General features: G+C 43.8%; 1 protein-coding gene across 2 annotated transcripts; it reads left to right on the forward strand.

The window, feature by feature from the left end:
* The first annotated feature begins 444 nt into the window (after positions 1-444).
* SYT13 (synaptotagmin 13) lies at positions 445-19,004 on the forward strand. 2 transcript variants are annotated; one of them, XM_068193690.1, is made up of 6 exons: positions 445-990; positions 5,593-5,815; positions 7,721-7,861; positions 9,381-9,694; positions 13,597-13,726; positions 14,438-19,004. In XM_068193690.1, the coding sequence occupies exons 1-6, from the start codon at positions 808-810 to the stop codon at positions 14,740-14,742; spliced, it is 1,296 nt and encodes a 431-aa protein (XP_068049791.1). In that variant the 5' UTR covers positions 445-807; the 3' UTR covers positions 14,743-19,004. The 2 variants fall into 2 exon arrangements, with proteins under 2 accessions (XP_068049791.1, XP_068049792.1); XM_068193691.1 differs by having other exon boundaries at positions 7,727-7,861.
* The last annotated feature ends 1,822 nt before the right edge of the window (positions 19,005-20,826 follow it).

Genomic DNA, 20,826 nt, shown 5'->3' on the forward strand with positions numbered 1-20,826 from the left:
TCTCCAGAGGAAGCAGCATATGCACTAGTGCATCTTGTTTGGTAGGATTTTCTACTCTCTTTTTAAATAGAAGTGCTGCTCTGCATTTATCCTGTAGAAAGCAGCTCCAAAAGGTTCAGACCCTGTGCTATGAGGGGCAGGTGGTGAGGCATGGGACAGCACTTAATTCTTGTCTGTGTTTGCTCTGCAGCCTCTGAAAGATGAGAAAGTTTTGCCTGACTTATACAGAGGATTTACTGTGACCACAGAGTTATTGTGCAGTGCTATCATAACACGGGTTCTCAGGCCAGCAGCTTTTGGCAGTCACTACCTTTGCCTTGAGACAAAAAAAAAATGCAACCTCTTGAGCATATCAGCAAGCCAACCCCGAGAAATATTGCTAGAGATGATCGAACACTTGGATGCACTTTCTGTGAGTTAGCTAGCAAGGCCAGCCCCTTCTGCTGACGTCTTTCCTCTCTATCACACATCAGACTTTTCCCAGTGGAGCTGGAGAACAGGCTTCAATGAAAACTGCCTGTTTGCAGCTATATGGAGATTGCAAGCACCACAATTACTATTTCCTCTCCTTGACCTGGTGCAGCAACTCCATCAGCAGGATAGAAAGGTAGCCTTGTTGCCTAGCAAAGGTGGGATGATTTATCTGTGTGTCTAGATTGGTCCCTTTGCTGCAAACAGAATTGCTTTCAGACTTCCAAGGAGAATGAAGCCAGGCTAGAATTCAGAGTGGATGTGGGAGAGCTGCTCTCCCAGGGACTAGAAAGAGCCACAGGGTCTCTGCTTTCCGTTCCTGTGCAGCGCAGGACAATGGTTTTGTCTGCTCCAGTTATAGCCCTGGGGGCTACCTTAGGGACTGCAACTAGCATCCTTGCCCTCTGCGGCCTCACCTGCTTCTGCAAATGCAAGCAACCTGGGAAAGGACTCTCAGAAAAGGACCAAGAGGACGAGACGGAAAATACTAAGCCCAGTGTTCTTCAGCCAGTCCAGCAAGTAAGACACAGTCTCTAATTTACTCTGTGATATTTCTTTAAAGGCAGAGGGTGGGAGTGCAACTTCCCTGTTAGGCTACTCAGCATGTGATTTATGCTGCCTGTTTATCTGCTTACTGTGTTCGGGATATAACAACATGCCAGTGGGAGGAGGAGTGAGGGAAAAACAGAGATGAGCTGGGTACCACGATTACCGGAGCAGGAGACAGCTGCCACGGAGCCAGAGAGAAAGATGCTAATGGCAGAAACAGGGGATGAGGACTGGAAATGCTGCTTAGTTTTTAAGATCGATCAAAAGAGAAATAATTTCCTAAGAAGAGAAGACTGGACTGTACCAGGTGGCACGCAGCATTGTGAAGAGGAGATGGCTCCTGCTGAGATCTCATATAGCAGCTATTTAATTCTGTTCACAATACCTCATAGTTCCTGCAGGATAGTTCCCTGTCAACAGCTGGTTTCTTGTGAAAACCTTCCCTCCTCCTCCCTCTGCCCTTCTAACTGAGGGGATTAATTATGTGGGAAGCTAAAACAAGGCATTGAAATCATAATAAAAAGCAAGTGAGAATCTAGATTGTGATGACTGGAAAATCTCATCGCACTGTGAATTTTTCACTTATTGTAAAAGCAGTGTGGAGGGAATATGGATAGTGTCAGGCATCCCTGTGTGCCCTTTCATTTTTGTTAGAATCCAAACAGCCTGATTTACTCCTGAGCTCAGTGCAATAGGGAGCTAGGGGAATTATAGAATGCTTATAATGTACTTATTAATGAGAATTTCTTCTTCAAAGGGAAATGTTTGATGATTTCCTTGGTTGGATGTGGTCTTTAGCATGAGCTATAGCACTGGTCAGTCTCTGAAAGTATTACCTGTTGGCTGTTGCTCCTGATATTTGTTTGTGCCTGTGTCCTTTTCACTTTCATCTAGCCATTCAATGAAGTTATGCCATAGTAGCCCATTCCAAAGGCCTGTATAACAGTCTTTGCTTGCCTTTTAATTATTTGAGCTATTATTTTTGTATTCTTAAAGAGTGTAGCAGAAGTCCTAATTGAACTCCTCTGTAATGTTTGTATATCCAGTCTTTCTCTGTCTTCCACCCTTACCCTCTTAGCAGAAAACCTTGGCATCCTCATGTTCTTGTTGCAGTTTATGCTGAAGAAAGATGACCAAATCTACAAAAAGTATTGTGAGAACTGGTGCAGATACAGAGAATGGCATTAGCAGATCTTGTGGTTGCTGGAGGGGGGAGAGGTATAGAAGCTGGATCCACTGACCATGGATTAACTTCTGCGTGGAGTTTAGGACTTCTCAAGAGATAGCTGCTAATTCTGAGCCTCCCTCCATGAGCATGGTGAATAACTCCTAGAACCTGTTTGCATTTTCCTAGGATGAATTTTACCTGCTATGCTGTTTGATAGCTTACTCAAGTCCCTTTCAGGCTCCTTTCTTGTCTTTTCTACCCCATACAGGGGGTTTGCTAACACCTGTATATAAGAATGTACAATGATGCAGAGATTTTTCCAAGTTTACTGTTAACATGAATGAAAAATGTTTAACTTTGACAGCTACATCACTTTGCAAAGCAATTTTTCTAGCTGTTGTCTGCAGCAACACAACCCACAGACAACTTTACCACCAGGATCCTTCTATGAGAGTTTGATGTCGCAATCTCCAAGCCCAGAAACATCTCAAATCCTCATTTTAACTCCATCCTTGGACTGGTATTTTTTTCTTTTATACAGCTTTTTGGAAAACATCTTGGAAAAGTGTTAATCTATCCTTGATCTTGTCCATGGGGGTGCTACCCTGTTTGCAGGACTGAAATAAGCATTATGTCTCCATATTGTTCAGTTAAGCCTCCAGTACTCAGCAGCTATTCAGTTATGGTCCTCAAAATATGTCTACATTCATCAGGTTTTGCCATGACTTAATCTAGTATTTGACCAATAGGGGATAAAATTATTCAATCTGCCCTAAATGCATCATGATTACCTGGGTGATTGCATTCTTTCAGCATTGTAGACTTTTTAATTTGAAGTATTATTTCCAATGTTAAAGGCTTTATGGTTTTTTTTTAAAGAAATCTGGACATATTATAGCAGCCGAGTGAACATTCTGTCACAGAAAGTGCAAAATGTTCTTAGTTTGCATATTCCATATGCTTAGCAATTCTTTCCAATTACAATAATTTTCTTGCCAGGAACATGAATTCTCCTATGCTGTCACTGAATCAGAATCAGTCTCTATACGTTCAAGAAATGAATCTCAGTTTGAATTCTGAGCTTGTGAAATTTTATTATCTCTATGTTTATAAATTGTTCTGTTGGGACATTTTTTTCTGACTACATTAGTACACAGTATGTCCTAGTCAGTGTTGGACACATTTAATTATTGAAACCTGTCAGGGCCACTGATTCTGATAAACACAGATGACAAAAGAAAGATGTGGCAAGTCTGCATTTTATTCATTTGGCATGTCTCCCGTGACAGTGATGCTTGTATTTGCTATAGACAGAGGCTCCCCATGGAGATGCCCTGCATTCATGAGGAGGAGAAGTTCAAACACAAACATATACCTACAAAACAATGAGAAACTGCTGTAAATTTGCAAAGTCTCAGCAAAACCTGCAGAATGAAGATTTCCTAAATACATCCAGCAATGGCAACAGTCTGGTGCTTTGAGTGACACTGGGCAGGGACACAGAAGGATCATTTGCAGCCGCCTTGCTCCTTTTAGTTTACTTTCTTTCATGCATTTTTGCAGAACCCTCTGAACTCTCCTGCTCATGTCTTTATTTAAGACACAACTGCTGAGTTGCAAAGGAGACTTCCATAGGGCACTGCTATGTAACTGGATTAGCACGCAGCACTTGGGAAAAGAGCTGGCAGCAACATAATAAACAGAGGCAGATGCAGTTGGAAGAGGGGGTGGGATAATCCCACTGTGCTTGCATATGTCTCTCTTCTCTAATTCTGCATGGCAGACAGGCAAGAGGAATATTTAGACCCAATGGAGTTCTTAGATGCTGTGTGCTGATGGATTTCCAGACTATTTTCTTCCTCTAAGTACCTGGCAAAGTACTTAGCAAGAGGAAGAAAAGATTGTACTAACAATATCTCAAATTTGTGTGGTGTTTTTCATCCCAAACGATCTGAAAGGGCTTGGTGTGCTGGCAGCACAGAGCAATACAGGCAGGAGGCTCCAGTGTGTGGCCAGTGAGTGGTAGGACATCAGCTTGACACAGCAGCTCCGGGACAGAGGACAGCAGAGGCTGACCACCACTGTGTGTGCTGGATGTAATGCCTTTGCACAACAAAAGCAACCTGCCTTTTCTAGCTGCTGTCCAGTGATTCCTCACGTATTCTGCTTGGTTGGTTTGCTTTAATTTTAGAAGGATGGGAAATTGCATTTAAAGTTTGGATGAGTAAGTTCACATTTCCTAGGTATTTTAGGACGGATGAGGCTCACATCTCTGTAAGAGGGATCTCACTTACAGCCCCACACCTTGTAATTTACATAATATCTAAACTCAACTGAATGCTAGGTGAGGTTGGCACACAATGATGTCTTTCTGTCTCAGCCCACTTCTCTTTCAAAGAGACAAGACAATTAGACAAGCCAAAATGCTATGTTGCACAGTAGACTTCCTAAATACTGGTGCACTGGCTGTCTTGAGAAGATGGAGTCACTCACCTAATTAGTTCCCTACCACTGCCAAGTGTATGCAGCCAGGATCTCCACAAGCAGAATATGGCTAGGCTAACATCCAAGACAGTCCTCTTTCTTCAGCTCTGTTTCTTGAGAGGTAGGTATGCTTCCTCTGGACATACAAGCTGGGACCAGGAAATCCCAACACAGACAAGAGCTTCATCTATATTCATTATTAATAGGAAACAATAAGACTCATGAAAAACTTTAATTACAGTTATGAACCTTTTCTGTCTTGCCCTCAATCTTGACAAAAAGTAGGTTAGCAGGCAGTAGGTTGGAGATAATCTCACTGCACAATAATCAACCAAAACAGCTATTTTACTTGTGTTTTTTGTCTTTCCTGTTTTGGAAACATTAATAAAATCTGTTGCAAGGGTTGGGGTAATTTGCTAGTCAGCTTTTGTTCTTCCCCATCAATGAATCCAAATATAAATTAATCAGGAATTATTTAAATTGTAAGAAGGCGGGATCCTTTCTTGGGACATTAGCAGAAGAGAACTGTTCTATTCCAGTAAATTTTTTTTTTTTGTTTTGGGAGAACAGTAATGACTTTTCTGCCAGCCTTTGCTTGGACTATCCAAGCATCTTGCAGGTTCTTCTGCTCATCCCATGTTCATGATTCAGCAGGGAATTGGAGTGTTAAGAATAAAATCAGACATAAATCCAAATTTCAGTCCTGGTACAATAAAGGGGAAATATGTGTCTGATGGTCAGATGGAGCTCTGGTCCACAGAACCAAGAGGCTGAGATGACCATTGAATCAACTACTCTTGTATTGCTGGCCAGGGGACTATGTACAAATTACAAATGGTACTAACAGCTCATGTAACATTAAGAGAATTGGAGGAATTAATGTAATTTGTGCAAAGAAATAAAAAAGTTTTAATTTTCAGTTCAACATTAAGAAAACTGCAGAGCCAGTCCAGCCTCGAGCACTTCTGAAGTTTCCCAACATTTATGGCCCCAAACCAGAAGTAACTTCACCTGAAATAGTTAACTACACGCAGTACTCTCTGAAGGCAACAGAAGAACCAGCTACTGGAAAACATAGTGCTTTGGATGAGAATAGGATGAAGATACAAGTCAATGAAGAGCTGTTTGTTCTCCCTCAAAACGGTAGGAGCTTTTGGTCTTCAAACTAACAATTGCTTTAGTGGGTGTGGATCTGTAATACTTCTAAGCATAATGTGATTGTTGTTAGATAAATAAATGTGGAATTTATTGGATGCTTTTCACTTTCTTATCATGAGCACTCTGAGTTTTCCTTTCAATACATTTGTTTAGCAGAAGGTAGTCATGGAGCTTATAAGGACATTCTGATAACAAAGCTGTAGCTGTGTTTGTGGCATTTTTTTTTTTTTTTTTAACTTAAACATCTTTTGTTTTGAAGAATCTGTCTCCCTGGTAGCAGACATTCTGTAGAAAAGCACATTTAGTGTAGTTGTGCTGAGAGCAGTAGCCACAGTATGTGTGAAATATCTGGCCAAAATCAGGCAGAGTATCTGCTCCAGGTCAAATGCTAGCTGTCCAGCAAGTGCCCTTGTCAGGGACAGTGGGGGCCAAAGCTTCTAATTTTCTCTGCTCCTTTATTGCCATTATTTGGTGAGATGTTCCTGGCTTATTGTCATGTGCAGTGAAACTGAAGGCTGACACCTCAAAGGTTTGTGCGAAACAGAATTCCTGTTTCCCAGCCAGCCCAAAGGGTAACACTCCAAATCCTGAAACATAAGATTTCTGGAACCTGAGAGAAAATGCATCTCAATTATATGTATCTGGCAGCATGTCTGGGTTTCTTCCATACTGATTTTTAACTTCACAGCCATCTATCAACAGAATATTTACTCTTATGGCTACCACTTTAATACAACCTTCCTGAAGATTTGCCAGAGAGACAATGCCATCTGGCGTTATTTTTACTGAGTATTCTTTTTAGCTATTTTTAATTTTTTGAGATTATATTTTTGCCCTTCTGGAAGGACAATTGCTACCTTCACCCCTCCAACCTGAGTCTTGTGAGTATGGAAAAGAAAGTGCCATGGGAAGCAGATGCATTGGAGGGAGAGACTGTCTGAGCCACATCCTTAGGTGTCAGGGAAAAGATTATAAGGGTGGAAAGGAAGAAAGATGATGGCTGCATTTAGGCTAAAGCTTTATATGAGTGTTGGTGTAAGAGCCTCTCTGCACTGCTAATGGCACAAGCAAGTTTCCTTCCTGCTCTGCCTGATTATATAGCTCAAATGTTGCTAAAATTAAGCAAGAATTGTTGTGTTCTCCTTTTGATGCCACAACGAACTGGTCTGAACTGTGGCTGAGATTTTTAGGAGGAAGTGTGCTGGTCTCACTATTGTTTTCTGTGTGAATCAGAACTGACCTTGCAGATAACAGCTTTGGATGACAAAAATCTCTGGCTTTTCTTTTAGTCTTGCAACTTGCTTTATTTCAGTATGAAATACATACTCGACTCCAAAATCATACATGGAGAAACTGCCTTATGGATTCCAAGTTCATTGCCTTCAATCCGGTCAGGTGGTATGGAAATGGATGTCTTTTGCGTGACAAAGATTTCATTGTTAAAATTTAAAAAAACCCAAAAACCAAAATGTTTAGAGAGGTCCGACCTAGTGCAGAGTTGTACAGCAGTTCAAGAGCAGATTCGCATTCTCATTGCAGAGAATATAAGATTTAATAATGCCAGTTAAAAGAATATAAAACAATACAACAAGTAATGAGTGTCATTTAGACACCTTGGCCTAGTCATAAGGTAAAAGAGCAAGTGTGGGAACCATCATAGAGCCCAAGGTGGTGGAGAGCAGAAGCCTTGTCCAAATGCTGTAGAAAGAGCTGAAAGTGCAAGTAAACAGAACAAAAAGGATGTGTGATGATGGATGAAGAAGGAAAATAAATTACAGTCCTGCATACAAAGTGCAGAAACAGCGAGACATTTAGAAAAGTAAAGTCAAGAGAAAGTGGATTTGTTGTCTTGGGAGGGGGAAGAGCTGCTTGCTAAAGGGGTTATTTCAGTTCCAGGTGTGGTCAAGGACGTGTGTGTCACGGAGCATCTGAAGCCCGAGCGGGCAGCCAGCGGTCGGCAGGCCCCCGAGCTGCACTACTCCCTGGTGTTCGAGCCACAGCGGGCCCAGCTGCGCGTGGCCCTCCTCCAAGGTAGGGGCACGCGTCTCCAGGCCTGAACGGGACAACACACATGGTGATTACACTTAGAGACAGTTCCCCTCCTATCTTAAGGCCAACAGGTGACCTCAGGACTACTGGATGTTTCACTGGTGCTGGGTTTGCAGAATAGGAATACCTGTCAACGGAGGGCGTAGCTTTGGAACATTGTTTGCATAGCTTTGTCAGGAATCAGGAAGGGCTCCTCCAGTCCCAGACAAAGCAACCTCTTCTTTTTATTTTTTCCTTTGAGGGCAAGAGGAATGGGGTTACCATCTTCCTCTCCATACCTTTCATTCTTTAACCTGATCCATTCCCAACTGCCTTTTCCTCAAGTCAAGTCAAAGCCTGAGCTGGAGATGCCAGACTTATTTTGAGAAAAGTCCCTCTGGCAGTGCCTGGCCAGGCTCTGTGTCACTCTCTGACAACTGTAACAGCTTCTCCACTCACAGCTGGAGCATCATCAATTCCTCTGGGAGAGTAAAATAAGCTGACTGAATAATTCATGCACAGTGTAGATCTCTGTGGAAACCTAATCAAATCACATCCTCTGAGGCGAGAATTGAAAGGGTGCTGAATGGCAGCCACTGCTGAGGGCCTCCTGCCAGCAGCAAGCCCACAGCTGCCCTTCAGGATGGACACCCACGCGGGCTGACTGCCACCCTGGCACTCCTGTGCACAGGACCTGGCTCTGCTCCCCAGTGCTGCTCCCCTGAGAAGCCAGGTGAGCCCTGTGACCCACAGGTCCTGGTAGTTCAGGAGCAGATGTCCTTGGGCTGTCTGCAGCAAGGACAACAGTTTTTCCCTCAAAGCGGTGATATTCAATGACCCCTTGGAGGAGGCTGTGCTCCTCTTGCTGCCAGAGAAGGCTGTGCAGCTCTGTTGCTGCAACTGAAGAGGAGTGTGAAATGCCATTCTCACTCTAGACTTTTCAACATAAAAAGGATCTAAAATTAGGGATGAATGTCTCTTGACACAGGTCTTTTGGGCTGTGGGGTGGCTTGTGATGGATTCATTTACCACAGGCTGGACCAGCAGAATGCAATAACCCTTAGACATTGGCCTGAAGGGAGGGATGTGTGCCAAGGGAAGCTCTATCCCATCTCTGATGTCTGTGACTGACCTTCCTGCTTTTAAAGTCATTGTAAGAAGCTTTATTTTATATGCCAAGGTAAAAGTAAATGAGAACTCCCAATCCCTGTTTCATGCTGCCTCTTTTCAGTGCTGCTCTGCATCTTTCAACAGAATGTGTTTCCTTGAACTCAGCTGCTGCTCTCCCAAACACTGGCAGCATCCTTATGCAGTGGCACAAGGGCAGGGACCTTGTGCAGCCTCAGGAAAACACCACAGCATGGGCTCACAGCTTAATCTGCCCCCAGACAGGCAGGAACAGGGGTTCCTGCCAGGGTCTATAGAGCTGTTTTATTTTATGGCTGTCATGAAACAAGCAATTTAGCCACAGATATTTCAGGGCTGCCTTTTGTGAGAGGTCCTTACCATCCATCTTTTCTAGCTATGCATGGTGGAATGAATGGGGACCAAGATACTGGCTGCCATTGCTACATACTGGGCACACTGGAGAGCAAGTCTGGTATTGCTGAGGCCCAGACAGAGCTGAAGAAGAAGGTACTTCACACCCTTTGGGAGGAGGTGCTGCAATTCCCATTAACAGAGGAGGAGATGCCAGGAGGGACACTGACTCTCACCCTGAGAAACTGCGACAAGTTCTCCAGGCACAGCATTGTGGGGGAACTCAAACTGAACCTTGCTGAAATGGAGGAATCCTTTGGGAAGGCCCAGTGGGAAAGGCTAAAGAGCCCAGAGAAGGTATGGACTCAGTCTGTGTCAGTAGCTCAAAAAACCTAATGATTAAGAGTTTGGACAAGAGAAACCCTCTTCCTAGAGAGCTGCATGAGGGTGGGTGGCTTTATTTGTTTGGAACGGGTTTAGAGGGGTGATGTGTGACTGCAGCGATCACTCAGCACAGCTCTGTGCTTGTCTGTAGCTCATCATATCAGAAACTCTTCTGTCTAATGCTCCCAGCTGTTAATGTGTCACAACTCCCTCAACTCCTCCCCAATTACATGACAATCTGACATTAGCATCTGTAATTCAAATGCTATGTTTAGAAAAAGGTGTGTGAGCTTCTGAGAATTATTGAAACAGGACCAGAGTGGCAAGAGGGGAAATATCAGAGAGTGCCTGCAGAGCCCAGTGGAGGGACTCTGCAAAGCTGGGTGCGGTAGGGCATCCGGTGGCACCCCAGGGAGCCTTAATCTAGGAGTGAAATACATTATTGGGACTGGAATGATGGACTCAAGGACACTTATACTTACTGGAATCAATACAGTGCTATTTATTCTGGGAGATATCAAAATATCATTAATTGCATTGTGTTGGTTTCCTTAAACATCAAAACCTTCCTTTCCTTCCTTATCCACATTTGGCCAGTTGCACAGACAGGAAAAACGGAGGGAAGAATTCCAACAGTTCTTGAAGTGGGTACAGGAGATGCTTCATATGCACTAATTTCTTGCACATTTCCTCAGGAGCCTTTTCCCTGCCATGAGCTAGGTTGTTCTTCTAGCAGCAGCAATTCACTTAACACGGCAGCAGGATGCTGCTACTGCTGCTGCTTGTTCATCACAACAAGTGGTACCTCTTGTAGTCTGCCGTGGTATGGCTGAGCAATGCAAAACAACACCAGCACCCTCACTAAGCTCGAGGAAACAAATTACTGCCTGTCACCATCAGGGGTGAGGGCTCTCCACTGAGCTGGTCACAGACACAGAGTTAGCATTTCTGATTTCCAATAGTGCTGATTTACCTGATAACCACTTGAATACCAACAGGACTGTCCACACTAAAAAAGCATCTGTCAGGGACAGAGGCAGTAGAAGCAAATGGGTGGTCTGAATTAGTTTAATAAACTTCGAGCACAAGACTCAGTATTTGTCTAACAGCTGTAACCCTCCCTCCCCCCATACTGAAGCATCTGCTTTTTTAGCAATACACAAGGAACAGCCTCGGAGTCCTGATAGACAGGGAATTCTGCCTTGGTCCAGCTTCACAACCACACACAGAAACAGAAAATTCATTTCTTCTCCAGGCTGACAGCATAAGGTTAACACCAGCAGTACCGCTGAACAGTGCCCTAGTTTGAGCTGAGGATGTGCAGTGAAAGCTGAATTTGCGTCATCTGGGACCTGAGAGAACCAACCATTGCACAGATAGCTTATGTATACAGATCCTGAATCATTCATTGAGAACCAGAGAGGGAGGGAGTGAAGAAGGGCTGATCAAAAAAGAAGAGCTATTTTTGACAGCATTCATCCAGGAATAAAGTTACTGAGCTTTGCCGAAAGTGTGACATTTCCTTGAAATGCCAGGAAGGGCAGAAATTGCGTTCTTACCTTCCCAGTAATTCTCCCACACACAAGGGAAGGAGCCCAGAGTGGAGCTTACAGCTAACCAGGTAATGCAATTAGCATTCAGGAATTCATTGAGTCCAGTGAGCAATGCAAAGCGTAGATGCTGTAGACTGATATCCTTATCTTGTCTTCCTTCCCTCCCACTGCTTTGCTAATGACAGTAATGATAGTGGGTTGATGATAGTGTGTCCTTGCATAGCAACTTCCCTTTTGTGATTTCGTGGTGCCCTGCACGTAAGTCATTGATGACCCCTTGTTGCTTTTTATTCATATTGCATAGAAAGAAAGACTGAAGCTCTGATGGTTGTATGAATTTGCAGGATTTCAGCACAAAATGTAGGTTATGGATTTAATAGGAAAAAAGAAACAAAGAAAACAAAGCCCAGAAGGGGAAAGAAAAGTACCTCTGGTTTGGTCGGTTCATGCAAAACTCCAGCAGAGACCAACCATTGCAAGTTTTGTTTTCATGTGGATACAGGTTGTCCAAAACCTTGATCAGCGCACCAGGAGCTAGAAAGTCATAAGTGCAAGATGTGATCCGAGTACAACGTTTGTGTTTGTGTGGGTGCGCACGTCTACAGAGCCCCACCCCACCCAATCTCCGCTGCATCTGTCTGTGCCTGGGGCTACAGGAACCAAATGCTAGTCAAGAACTATAGAATGGGACCTGCTGAGATGTAGTGGGGGTAAATAAACAAAAGCAGCTTATGACATGCCTAAACTCTGGGTTTGCATTGAGGTGGTGTTTGGGTTTATCCCCGAGTGTACAGCTCTTTTGTAGAGGGCATACAGGCATTTGAAAATGCCTCTTTTTATGTGCGGGCTTTTCTAAGGTCCACTTCAATTTAAGACAGGATTCATGTAAGTGAAATGCATACAAGCCCCTCATTGCTACCTGAGCGAGTGCATGAAAAAAATATTTACTTGGGCTGACTTAGGATTGAATTTCAGGCTTCCTTGCTAATGGCCTTCCACCTGATTTGTGCAGGACAAATTCGTCATTCGAACCAGACAGTGATGACAACCATGTTTTCTGGAGAGTCAATCAGCTCATGGAGAGCATACAGGGGCCTGTCCTTGCCTGTTTCGAGAAACTGGTTGAAAACTTAATTTGAAATATTTATGGCTCACTTAATAGCGACACTGCAGAGCACAGAAATAGCCTGGAGAAGGGCTGTCTATCCTCGAGGATGTAGAACATGCTAAGGAGCCCAGAATGAGTCTGTTGAATTGGCATTGGCTTTCTGGGACTCTTCTGGGTCATTAACCTCACACTAAACCAGATTTCTGTCACAAGCTCCCACTCACTGAGAGAATAACTACTCCCCTTTTGTTCCTTGCCAAGGGCTGTCAGCTCTGCACACAATGGTGTGGGATTTCTCTCCTTCCCTGCTGGCTCCCGAGAAGGAAATGGCATTACTCTCTTACAGGAGAGCAGTGGTGGTGTGACTGTGTGCCTAGGCTTTCCCCACAAGGGCTGCTTGTCCAGGGCAAATGGAAGTAAGGGGAAAGGGAAAGGGAAAGGGAAAGGGAAAGGGAAAGGGAAAGGGAAAGGGAAAGGGAAAGGGAAAGGGAAAGGGAAAGGGAAAGGGAAAGGGAAAGGGAAAGAGAAAGGGAAAGGGAAAGGGAGAGTCTCCCACAGGGCAAGCAGAGAGAGCTGCTCACAGTCCTGATGGAAGGCAGGTGGGAAGGATGAGTGTGCCCAGCTCGTGGAGGATTTCAGCTCGGCTAGGTTTTTTCTCATACCAAATAGGGTGTCACGGAAAGTGTAGTCCAGCTCCAGGTCAGACTTAGCCCCAGGCACCACCTCTGCTTTCCCAGTGAGCCCTACACTCCTGCTGGGCAATGCAAGCTGGAGGCTGAGTCCAGTCAGAGCCCTCTGAGAAATGGAGCACTTGAAACCAAAAGTGAATTATGAAAAGCAGTAAAGGGGGTAGCGGACATAAATACAGGGCAGTTAGGTGGTCTCTCAAAAATAGGAATTTCTGACTATTTGCATTGTATGTCAGCTCCAAATCTTCTTCTGACTAAATATTGCACTAAAAGTTGATGTCAGAAGCAGTTACTTTCCAGTGCCATAAGGATTCAGTAACTCACATTATGGGAGCGTTATGAGCCTTGGGCATCTTTGCCAGGTTTGTTCTCATCCAGCATAACTGGAAAGATCTCTTGTACAAAGACAGAGAGACAACTTGGTTGGTCCATGACCTTCCACCCATCAGTCTTCTACTGTTGTTTTCCTAATGTTTTGGCCAAGATTATATAACAAATTAACCCTTTCTGTGTCTCCATTTCCAGGAGCCATCCACGGGCCATGGGGAGGTTCTGCTCTCTATTAGCTACCTGCCAGCAGCTAATCGCCTGCTGGTGGTGATTATTAAGGCTAAAAATCTCCATTCCAAGCAGCTGAAAGATCTACTTGGAAGTGGTGAGTGCTATAGCAAGGAAACAGATACTGTTGTTTCTGCTATTACGTAAATCTAGAAAGAAAATGGGAAGGGTAAAGTTTGGCAGGAAAAAAAAAGTCTGGCTTAGAAAGTCAAAGAGATCTGAATAATTTCTAAAAAGTGAAAACCAAATGCCACCTGACCAATATTTCTACTGTGGTTTCTCAGTTTGATGTCACCACTGTAAATTCTCTTGCATTTTTTGGTGCAGATTCAGGCATCACAATATAAAAAATATTAAGATATTAGAGAGTGTCCAAAGGAGGGCCATAACAATGGTGAAGGGCCTGGAGCAGAAGCCTTATGAAGAGTGGCTGAGGTCACCTGCTCTGTTCAGCCTGGAGAAGAGGGAGGGGAGCCTCTCTTTATGGTCTTCAACATCCTCACAAGGGGAAGCGAAAGGGCAGGCACTGATCTCTTCTCTCTCGTGGACAGGGACAGGACCTGAGGACACAGCATGAAGCTGAGTCAAAGGAGATTTAGGTTGGTCACAGCACCAGTCTGATGGATTTCAAAAAGCATTTGGACAATGCTCTTGGGCACATTGCATGATTTTTGGGGTGTCCTGTGCATGGCCAGGAGTTGGACTTCATGATCCTGATGGGACCCTTCCAACTCAGCCTATTCTAGTCTAGTCTAGTCTATTTGTTGCATGTTCATTAATATGGTGTCTCTCTCCCCTCCCTATACAGATGTTTCTGTCAAGGTAACACTGAGGCATCAGTCACTGAAGCTGAAGAAGAAGCAGACCAAACGTGCAAAACACAAGATCAACCCTGTGTGGAATGAGATGATCATGTTCGAGGTGCCTCATGAGCTCCTGCGTGCCTCCAGCGTGGAGCTGGAAATGCTGAGCCAGGATGGAGCTGGCCAGAGCCATGTGCTTGGCAAGTGCAGTCTGGGCTTACACGTCACAGGCACAGAGAGGAACCACTGGGAAGAAATGCTGAGGAACCCCAGGAAACAGATAGCCATGTGGCACCAGCTCCATATGTAGGCTCATCAGGATTACTGACAACAAGATTCCCACCAGGCCTCAGAGCCTAGGGGAATAAGCTGGATTTCATCTTCCACCTTCACCTCCATGAAATTGCTCAGCACAGCACTCATTTTACACCACCCTTCTCTGATCTTCCTGCCCATTCTAGCCTAGGAAACTGACTGGAAAATGTGTTTAAACGATAGTCTCTCACCTCATCAAGTGGTTGTCTCAAACAAGGGGTTGGCTGCCTGGATGGTTTGAATTAATTTTATTTGCCTGCCCAATGTCTCTTCTGAGAGGTCGCTGTTTCTGTAGAGGAGCAGAGGGGAGCAAAGAGCAAAGTTATCACGGAAATGTAAGCCCTTCACTGGAATCTAGTGCTGTCACCCAAGTCCCTTGGGCAAGTGTTGGCTCCATAATCACAAACACACAACTGTTTTACCAATCACTGCTTGTGATAATACTCCACAAGACTGAGAAATGAAGATCAGAGAACTGACTGTCGTGGCAGGCACAAAGAATCAGTATGAAAAAGAGAGTGAAGCCAAAGTGCAGGAAATGGATACCTAGAAAAATATACAGAATGAAGGGAGAAAACAGAGGAAGAAGAAAGGGAGAGGCAGTCAACACCCTCATCTTGTGTAGCCTTTGAGCAAACACTGCCAAGCAAGAAGTCAAATTCCTTCCTTTACTTTTGTTTTCTGGAGAGTTTGAGACCTTATATTTAAGATTCAAGAAAACTGCTGAAAATATTAATCTTTCAGGACCCTTTAGCAGAATACCTGTACTGTTTATCTTTTTATGGTGTCATCTAGGAAGATCCTAAATATGGACCAAAAATTATTTTTGATGTTACCTCCTAAAACTTGGACCAGATCTTTCTGTTTACTGCCATCTTTTCTGTTTGTGTTTTTCCCAAGTTTCAAATATGCTAATTGTATTCCAGGCAACATCTAAAATTAGTCAAAAGAAGTGGGATAATTCTATACCTTAGCAGCTGACACATGATTTTGGTTTGACAGTTAACTATTGCACTCAAATCCTCATACCAGCATTACTCAAAGACAACCCTTATTAGCTGCTACGTATTTCATCACGTCCAGACAGAAGGAATTCACCAACCAGACAGACTCTCCAGGGCTTTTTTTCTATGTGCACTTTCAAGATTTGATGTGGCTTAAATGTTACTTTTGACTGTCTTTTTTTTTTTTTGTGTTTCTAGATGGACTGAAAGTCTGGCACTGGCAGAGATAATGTCATGACCCCATAAGCACACTGCTTGTCCTACTACATTTTTTCAAGTAGCAGACACAACTTTAAGGGACTTCCACGGGCACAAGGCATCCAATCTGGAAACAGAACCATATAATCTGTAGCCTTGAAAATCTCAGAGAGCTCCATATTTGCAGGGTCAGATTGCTCCTTGTTTAAATCAAAATATTGAGCTAGGCTTTAACTAGTATCCATCCTATTCTGATGGTGCAGTCAAATTAGTCTAGCAGCTTGTCAAGGAAAGGCTACCATGCTATTGGCAAAGAGAAAACAACAGAACCAGTGTCTGAAAACTGCCTGAAGCAGTAGGCACAACAGGTTATGAACTGGGAAATGAAGTTCAGCTGGAAGTCAGTAACTAGCGGTGACTGGGGCTGATTGGCTGATCGTGAGACTGAAAGAGTTTAGCACCTTCATAAATACCTAAACAATGATGCAGAGCATGGCCTTAGCAGGTTTGTGGATGATGCAAAACTTGGAATAGTGATTGATACACAAGGCAGTTGTGCTGACATTCAGAGGGATGCTGAGAGAAATGCTGGAGAAATGCTGGGCTAACAGGAACCTCCTGAAATTCAACAAGGAGACGTGGACCTGAGAAAGAACAGCCCCTTGCAGTGCAGGGATGAAGGCTGACGATCTGTAAAGGAACTTTCCAGAAAACGACATGGGTGTCCTGGTGGATACCAAGTTGAACATGAGCCAGCAGTGTGGTCTTGCAGCAGAGAAGGAGAACAGTGCCTTGTGCTGCGTTAAGCAATGCCAGCAGGTCAAAGAAGGGTGATCCTTCCTTTCAACCCAGCACCAGTGAGGGCACTTCTGGGATGCTGTGTCTGTTGCTGGACTCCCCAGTGCAAGAAAGATAAGGAGTTTCTGGAAAGAGTGCAGCAAATGGCCATGAAGATGTTTAAGGGACTGGTGCATCTTCTGTAAGAGGAAAGTCTGAGAGAGCTGGAACTGTTTAGATCAATATGTACAGATACCTGACCTGGGAGAGGACAAAAACAGATGAAGAGAGACTCTTTTCACTGGTGTCCAGTGACAGGACAAGAGTCAAGGTCACAAGTTGCAATGTAGGCAATTCCATTTGAACACATGAAAAATACCAAGAATAAACCCCCTTTTTTTTTTACTGTGAATATAATCAAATACTGGAACAAGTTGGCAGAAGAGGTTGTTGGGGGTCCCCATGTTTGGAGGCAGTGAAAATTTGATGAGATCCAGCGTGAACAACCTGCTCTAGTTTATCCCACTTTGAGCAGGGGTGAGTTTGGACAATATGATCTCCAGAGGCCCTTTATATCCTCAGCAATGTTATGATTCTGTGAAGAAACTGACAAGGTTGATTCACACGGAAAACTGTTATGTGTACACTACTATATCTTTTGTGGGTTGTGTAGCCAGGAATTACAGGATCATTTTGAAGAGAGCAATAAATTCATCTTTGAGCAACCAGACAGACAGAAAAGCTAAGTATGCCCATGAATCTTACACCCAATATTTTAATCTCTGATATTGATCTATCGGCTAGAAGGCATGGAAACAAAATCAGTTTCTTGTTTTGCTCTATGGAGTTTTGTTTACTAACAAAAAGTGGTAGGATACTGTGAGTAAACTGGACACAGGGGGCTTGTTGACAGTGAATACTTAATGCTTACTGTGATCCTGATTTGCCTGTGGATGTACCTATAGGTATGGAATAATAATTTCCATATAAGTGCAGAAATGATTGGAATGTTGGCCTAATTCACATATAGGTTCCAGGCAGCACTGTGATTTTTTGGGGGATAATGATAAGAAGGATAACTTCACATTATGATACTATTTGGCTGGCAATGGAAAGCCTGAAGGGACAAATATTTGCCTTGTTGCCAACTTCTCTAATTCTGCATCCTGCTTGTTTCACGGAGTCTTTTATAACATCTTGACGACTGATTGTAAACAGCATTATCTGCCTGTGCCCTGGTGATTCTGGCACACCCGGTAATAGCTATCAATCGGTCCAATGGCATTCAAAAGCATAGATCTTCAGAATCTGACTTAGCTCTGGCAAAACAATGTCCTCTTTTACAGCAGACAAATACGTATATACACACTACTTAACCACAAATCTGTCTTGGGAGCAAAGTGGTGCCATCAGTGTTAATGAACGGCATTGTTTCCTCCTTTGCTGCAATGGCATTTAATGGGAAAGAGAGAAAGAGTGAAAATGCATACATCTTCCCCGGATGGATCATTCTTGTTGTTTGGCATTTTAGCCTGCAAAGAATGCTCCTCGCCATCAGCACAGCCTGAAGAAAGGCTGCCAGGTGTCCCTGGGAGGAGGCGGCCGCTCGCCGGGGCTGAGAGCGGGCACGGAACGGGGATGAGGAATGCTGCGTACGCGTGGTACCCGAGGGGCAGGGGCGCCCAGCCCGGCCTTCGGAACTCTGCTAACTGTGAGGAGCTGTGTGTCATCCACCGCATTCCAGCTCTGCCCAGCCCTGCCCTCATCCCTCCGAACAGCCTGTGCAGCAGCACCTGGGAGTCCCTGAGCCTCAGCACCCCAAGGGCCGAGGTGCTGAACTGTCCCAGCAGACAAAGGGCTGGGAATGGTTGTGGTAGGTGACAAAGTCATGAAGATAAATCTGAAGTATTTGGAAATGCCATTGTATCAAGCAGCTTCGACAACTCCAGCTGTCAAAGTGCAGGAAGGACAGAGCCAGACAGACCCTCGGTTTTCAGCTCCTGAAGCTGAAAATGCAGGAGCATCAGCAAGCACCACTGTGTATTAAATTAAAGGATGCTGCTTGTAAATTGCATCATAAGAGAAGAAGCAAAAAAAGCCCAGTTATGGCAATTAATGTTCCTAAGATAAATGTGTGACCAAAAGCAGCCACAAGAGTCCCCAGTGGCTAGTTAGTGGCTGGACTGATTATTTTGCCTGCTATAAGCATTAATATGAAGAAGCTGGAAGCCAAGAGACTGGAGGGAATAAGGAAGGAGAAAAAAAAAAAAAAAAGAAAGATGGTGTCAGGCAGTCTACCTGGTCAGAATGAATGATCTTTTTCACTACAGGCCAGAATTGTGAGTTTAAGGACAGGCATTCACAGTCCCTCATCCAGTGACAAAGCACAAACAACCAGATTACTGTAAAAAAGCCTGAGATACGAAGCTGCTGTGTATATTACCCAGCTTTGCCTGGGAAAGGTGGCCTCCTGAGGTGGCCTCTGCGCAGAGGAGGGGGCTGAGAGGCCAGAGGAAATTACTTGTGACTACATTGAGTTCCTTTGTTAAAATATAGACTGTAGCCATCTGTTGTTTTGCCTCAACCTGCCCTCAGAGCGAGATCTTCCTCCCCAGAAATGATCTAGTTTGATTTTAAGCAATTTGTCCTACAGTAGAAGGATTAATAAGCACAAATCATTAATAATAACTAAAATATCTGGGATGCTTTAGACCCATTACTACCCTCAGCACCCTTCCCCAGTTGTAAGGGGAGTGGTTACAGCTGGTGCCCTGTAAGGGTAATATTTTTTCAGTGCAGGGTTTTCCCCTCAATTGTTGTCCCAAATATCCTTGCATGCTAATAAGAAACATGTTTGCTTTGCAAAGAGGTAATACATCAGAAAGTAATGGAAAATTCCCTTCAACGGGACTGGAAAAATTCAGGCTTAACATTTCTCTCAGGTACTGATGGGCTTTCAATACCTTGAACGGCTGTATCTTGTATTTTGCTAGCATCTGTCTTCAGTATTATCTGGCAGCAGTGTTGAAAACGACTCTTTTTTTCCCCCAAAAATTAAGCAGGTTGTCACTTGGGCCCTAGAATTACAGCCCAAGGTTTGCCCAAATTTTCCTAATGTCTTAGATGAGTTGACTACAATGAGATTTAATAATAACTGGAAGCTAAAGTGGCTTGGACCATGCTTCATGAACTCTTTTGAAGGTCAATTTGAAGTCTGATTGAAGGACAGAGCTTTGACAGCATTTTTATGTGTTTCAGAATTTAACAAGGTATTAAAATGTATTTGGTTAATTTGTTACAAGATAAGCATGATGAGTAAATAGTAAAACTCAACACTTAATATTATTTCTTCTGTTTTCAATATGCACAAGAAAAGTAGCAAAGTGAAATAGTGATTTGTGGCCTTCCAGCATGAGGGGGCTTTTCTGCTTACTTGGTCCTTTGGTGTCCCAGTGTGTTTATTGTACAGAGCCAGATATTGTTTGTCAAGACTCTATATTGTTCTCACAATCCAATGCACAAAACCAGAGCATGATGCTCAGCCATTGTGTCTAATATTACAGCACAATATGTAAAACACTGCAAGTAAATAATTCCAAGCTGTACCAGTGCTGTGTCTGCATTGTTTACTCTACTGTAAGTCCCCTCTGTTTGCAGCTCATGTCAGGGGCACAGAGTGCTGGCATGAGTCAACAGAAGATGCTCTGAAGGGTATCATCAACGGATGGGTGTACGACGAGAAAAGGAGGAGTCAGCCACAGAGTCCTGTCCTGGGCAAGCACAAGGAATCTATTGGCTTTTTCAGCAAGGGGGCAGCTAAACAAAGCCCTAAAGGCTTTCCAGTAGCTACAAGGAGTTTAGAAAATGGGATCTGGGAGCCAGTTTCTTCCCAGATACTGGCTCCATCTTTGAAACAAATCTAAGACGTGGATTTAGAGGGTTTGGGGTTTTTTTTTAATTTTTTTTTTTGCCAATCTCAGTACTTTCAAGTTGGTGTTGATGATACTCTGTAAACCATGCATTCGTAAGGAGGAAAACATGCTTGGCTGACCTAATACCATCACCAGAATTAGCTGGCTCCTAACAAGACACATAGATCA

The sequence above is a fragment of the Anomalospiza imberbis genome, chromosome 6 (genome assembly GCF_031753505.1).
Source record: "Anomalospiza imberbis isolate Cuckoo-Finch-1a 21T00152 chromosome 6, ASM3175350v1, whole genome shotgun sequence".
NCBI classification, from domain to species: domain Eukaryota; kingdom Metazoa; phylum Chordata; class Aves; order Passeriformes; family Viduidae; genus Anomalospiza; species Anomalospiza imberbis.

Coding starts and splice junctions, on each gene's coding strand:
- SYT13 (XM_068193690.1), top strand. CDS start 808: ATGGTTTTGTCTGCTCCAGTTATAGCCCTGGGGGCTACCTTAGGGACT. Junction 9,695..13,596: donor GGCTAAAGAGCCCAGAGAAG/GTATGGACTCAG, acceptor CTCCATTTCCAG/GAGCCATCCACGGGCCATGG. Junction 13,727..14,437: donor GAAAGATCTACTTGGAAGTG/GTGAGTGCTATA, acceptor CTCCCTATACAG/ATGTTTCTGTCAAGGTAACA.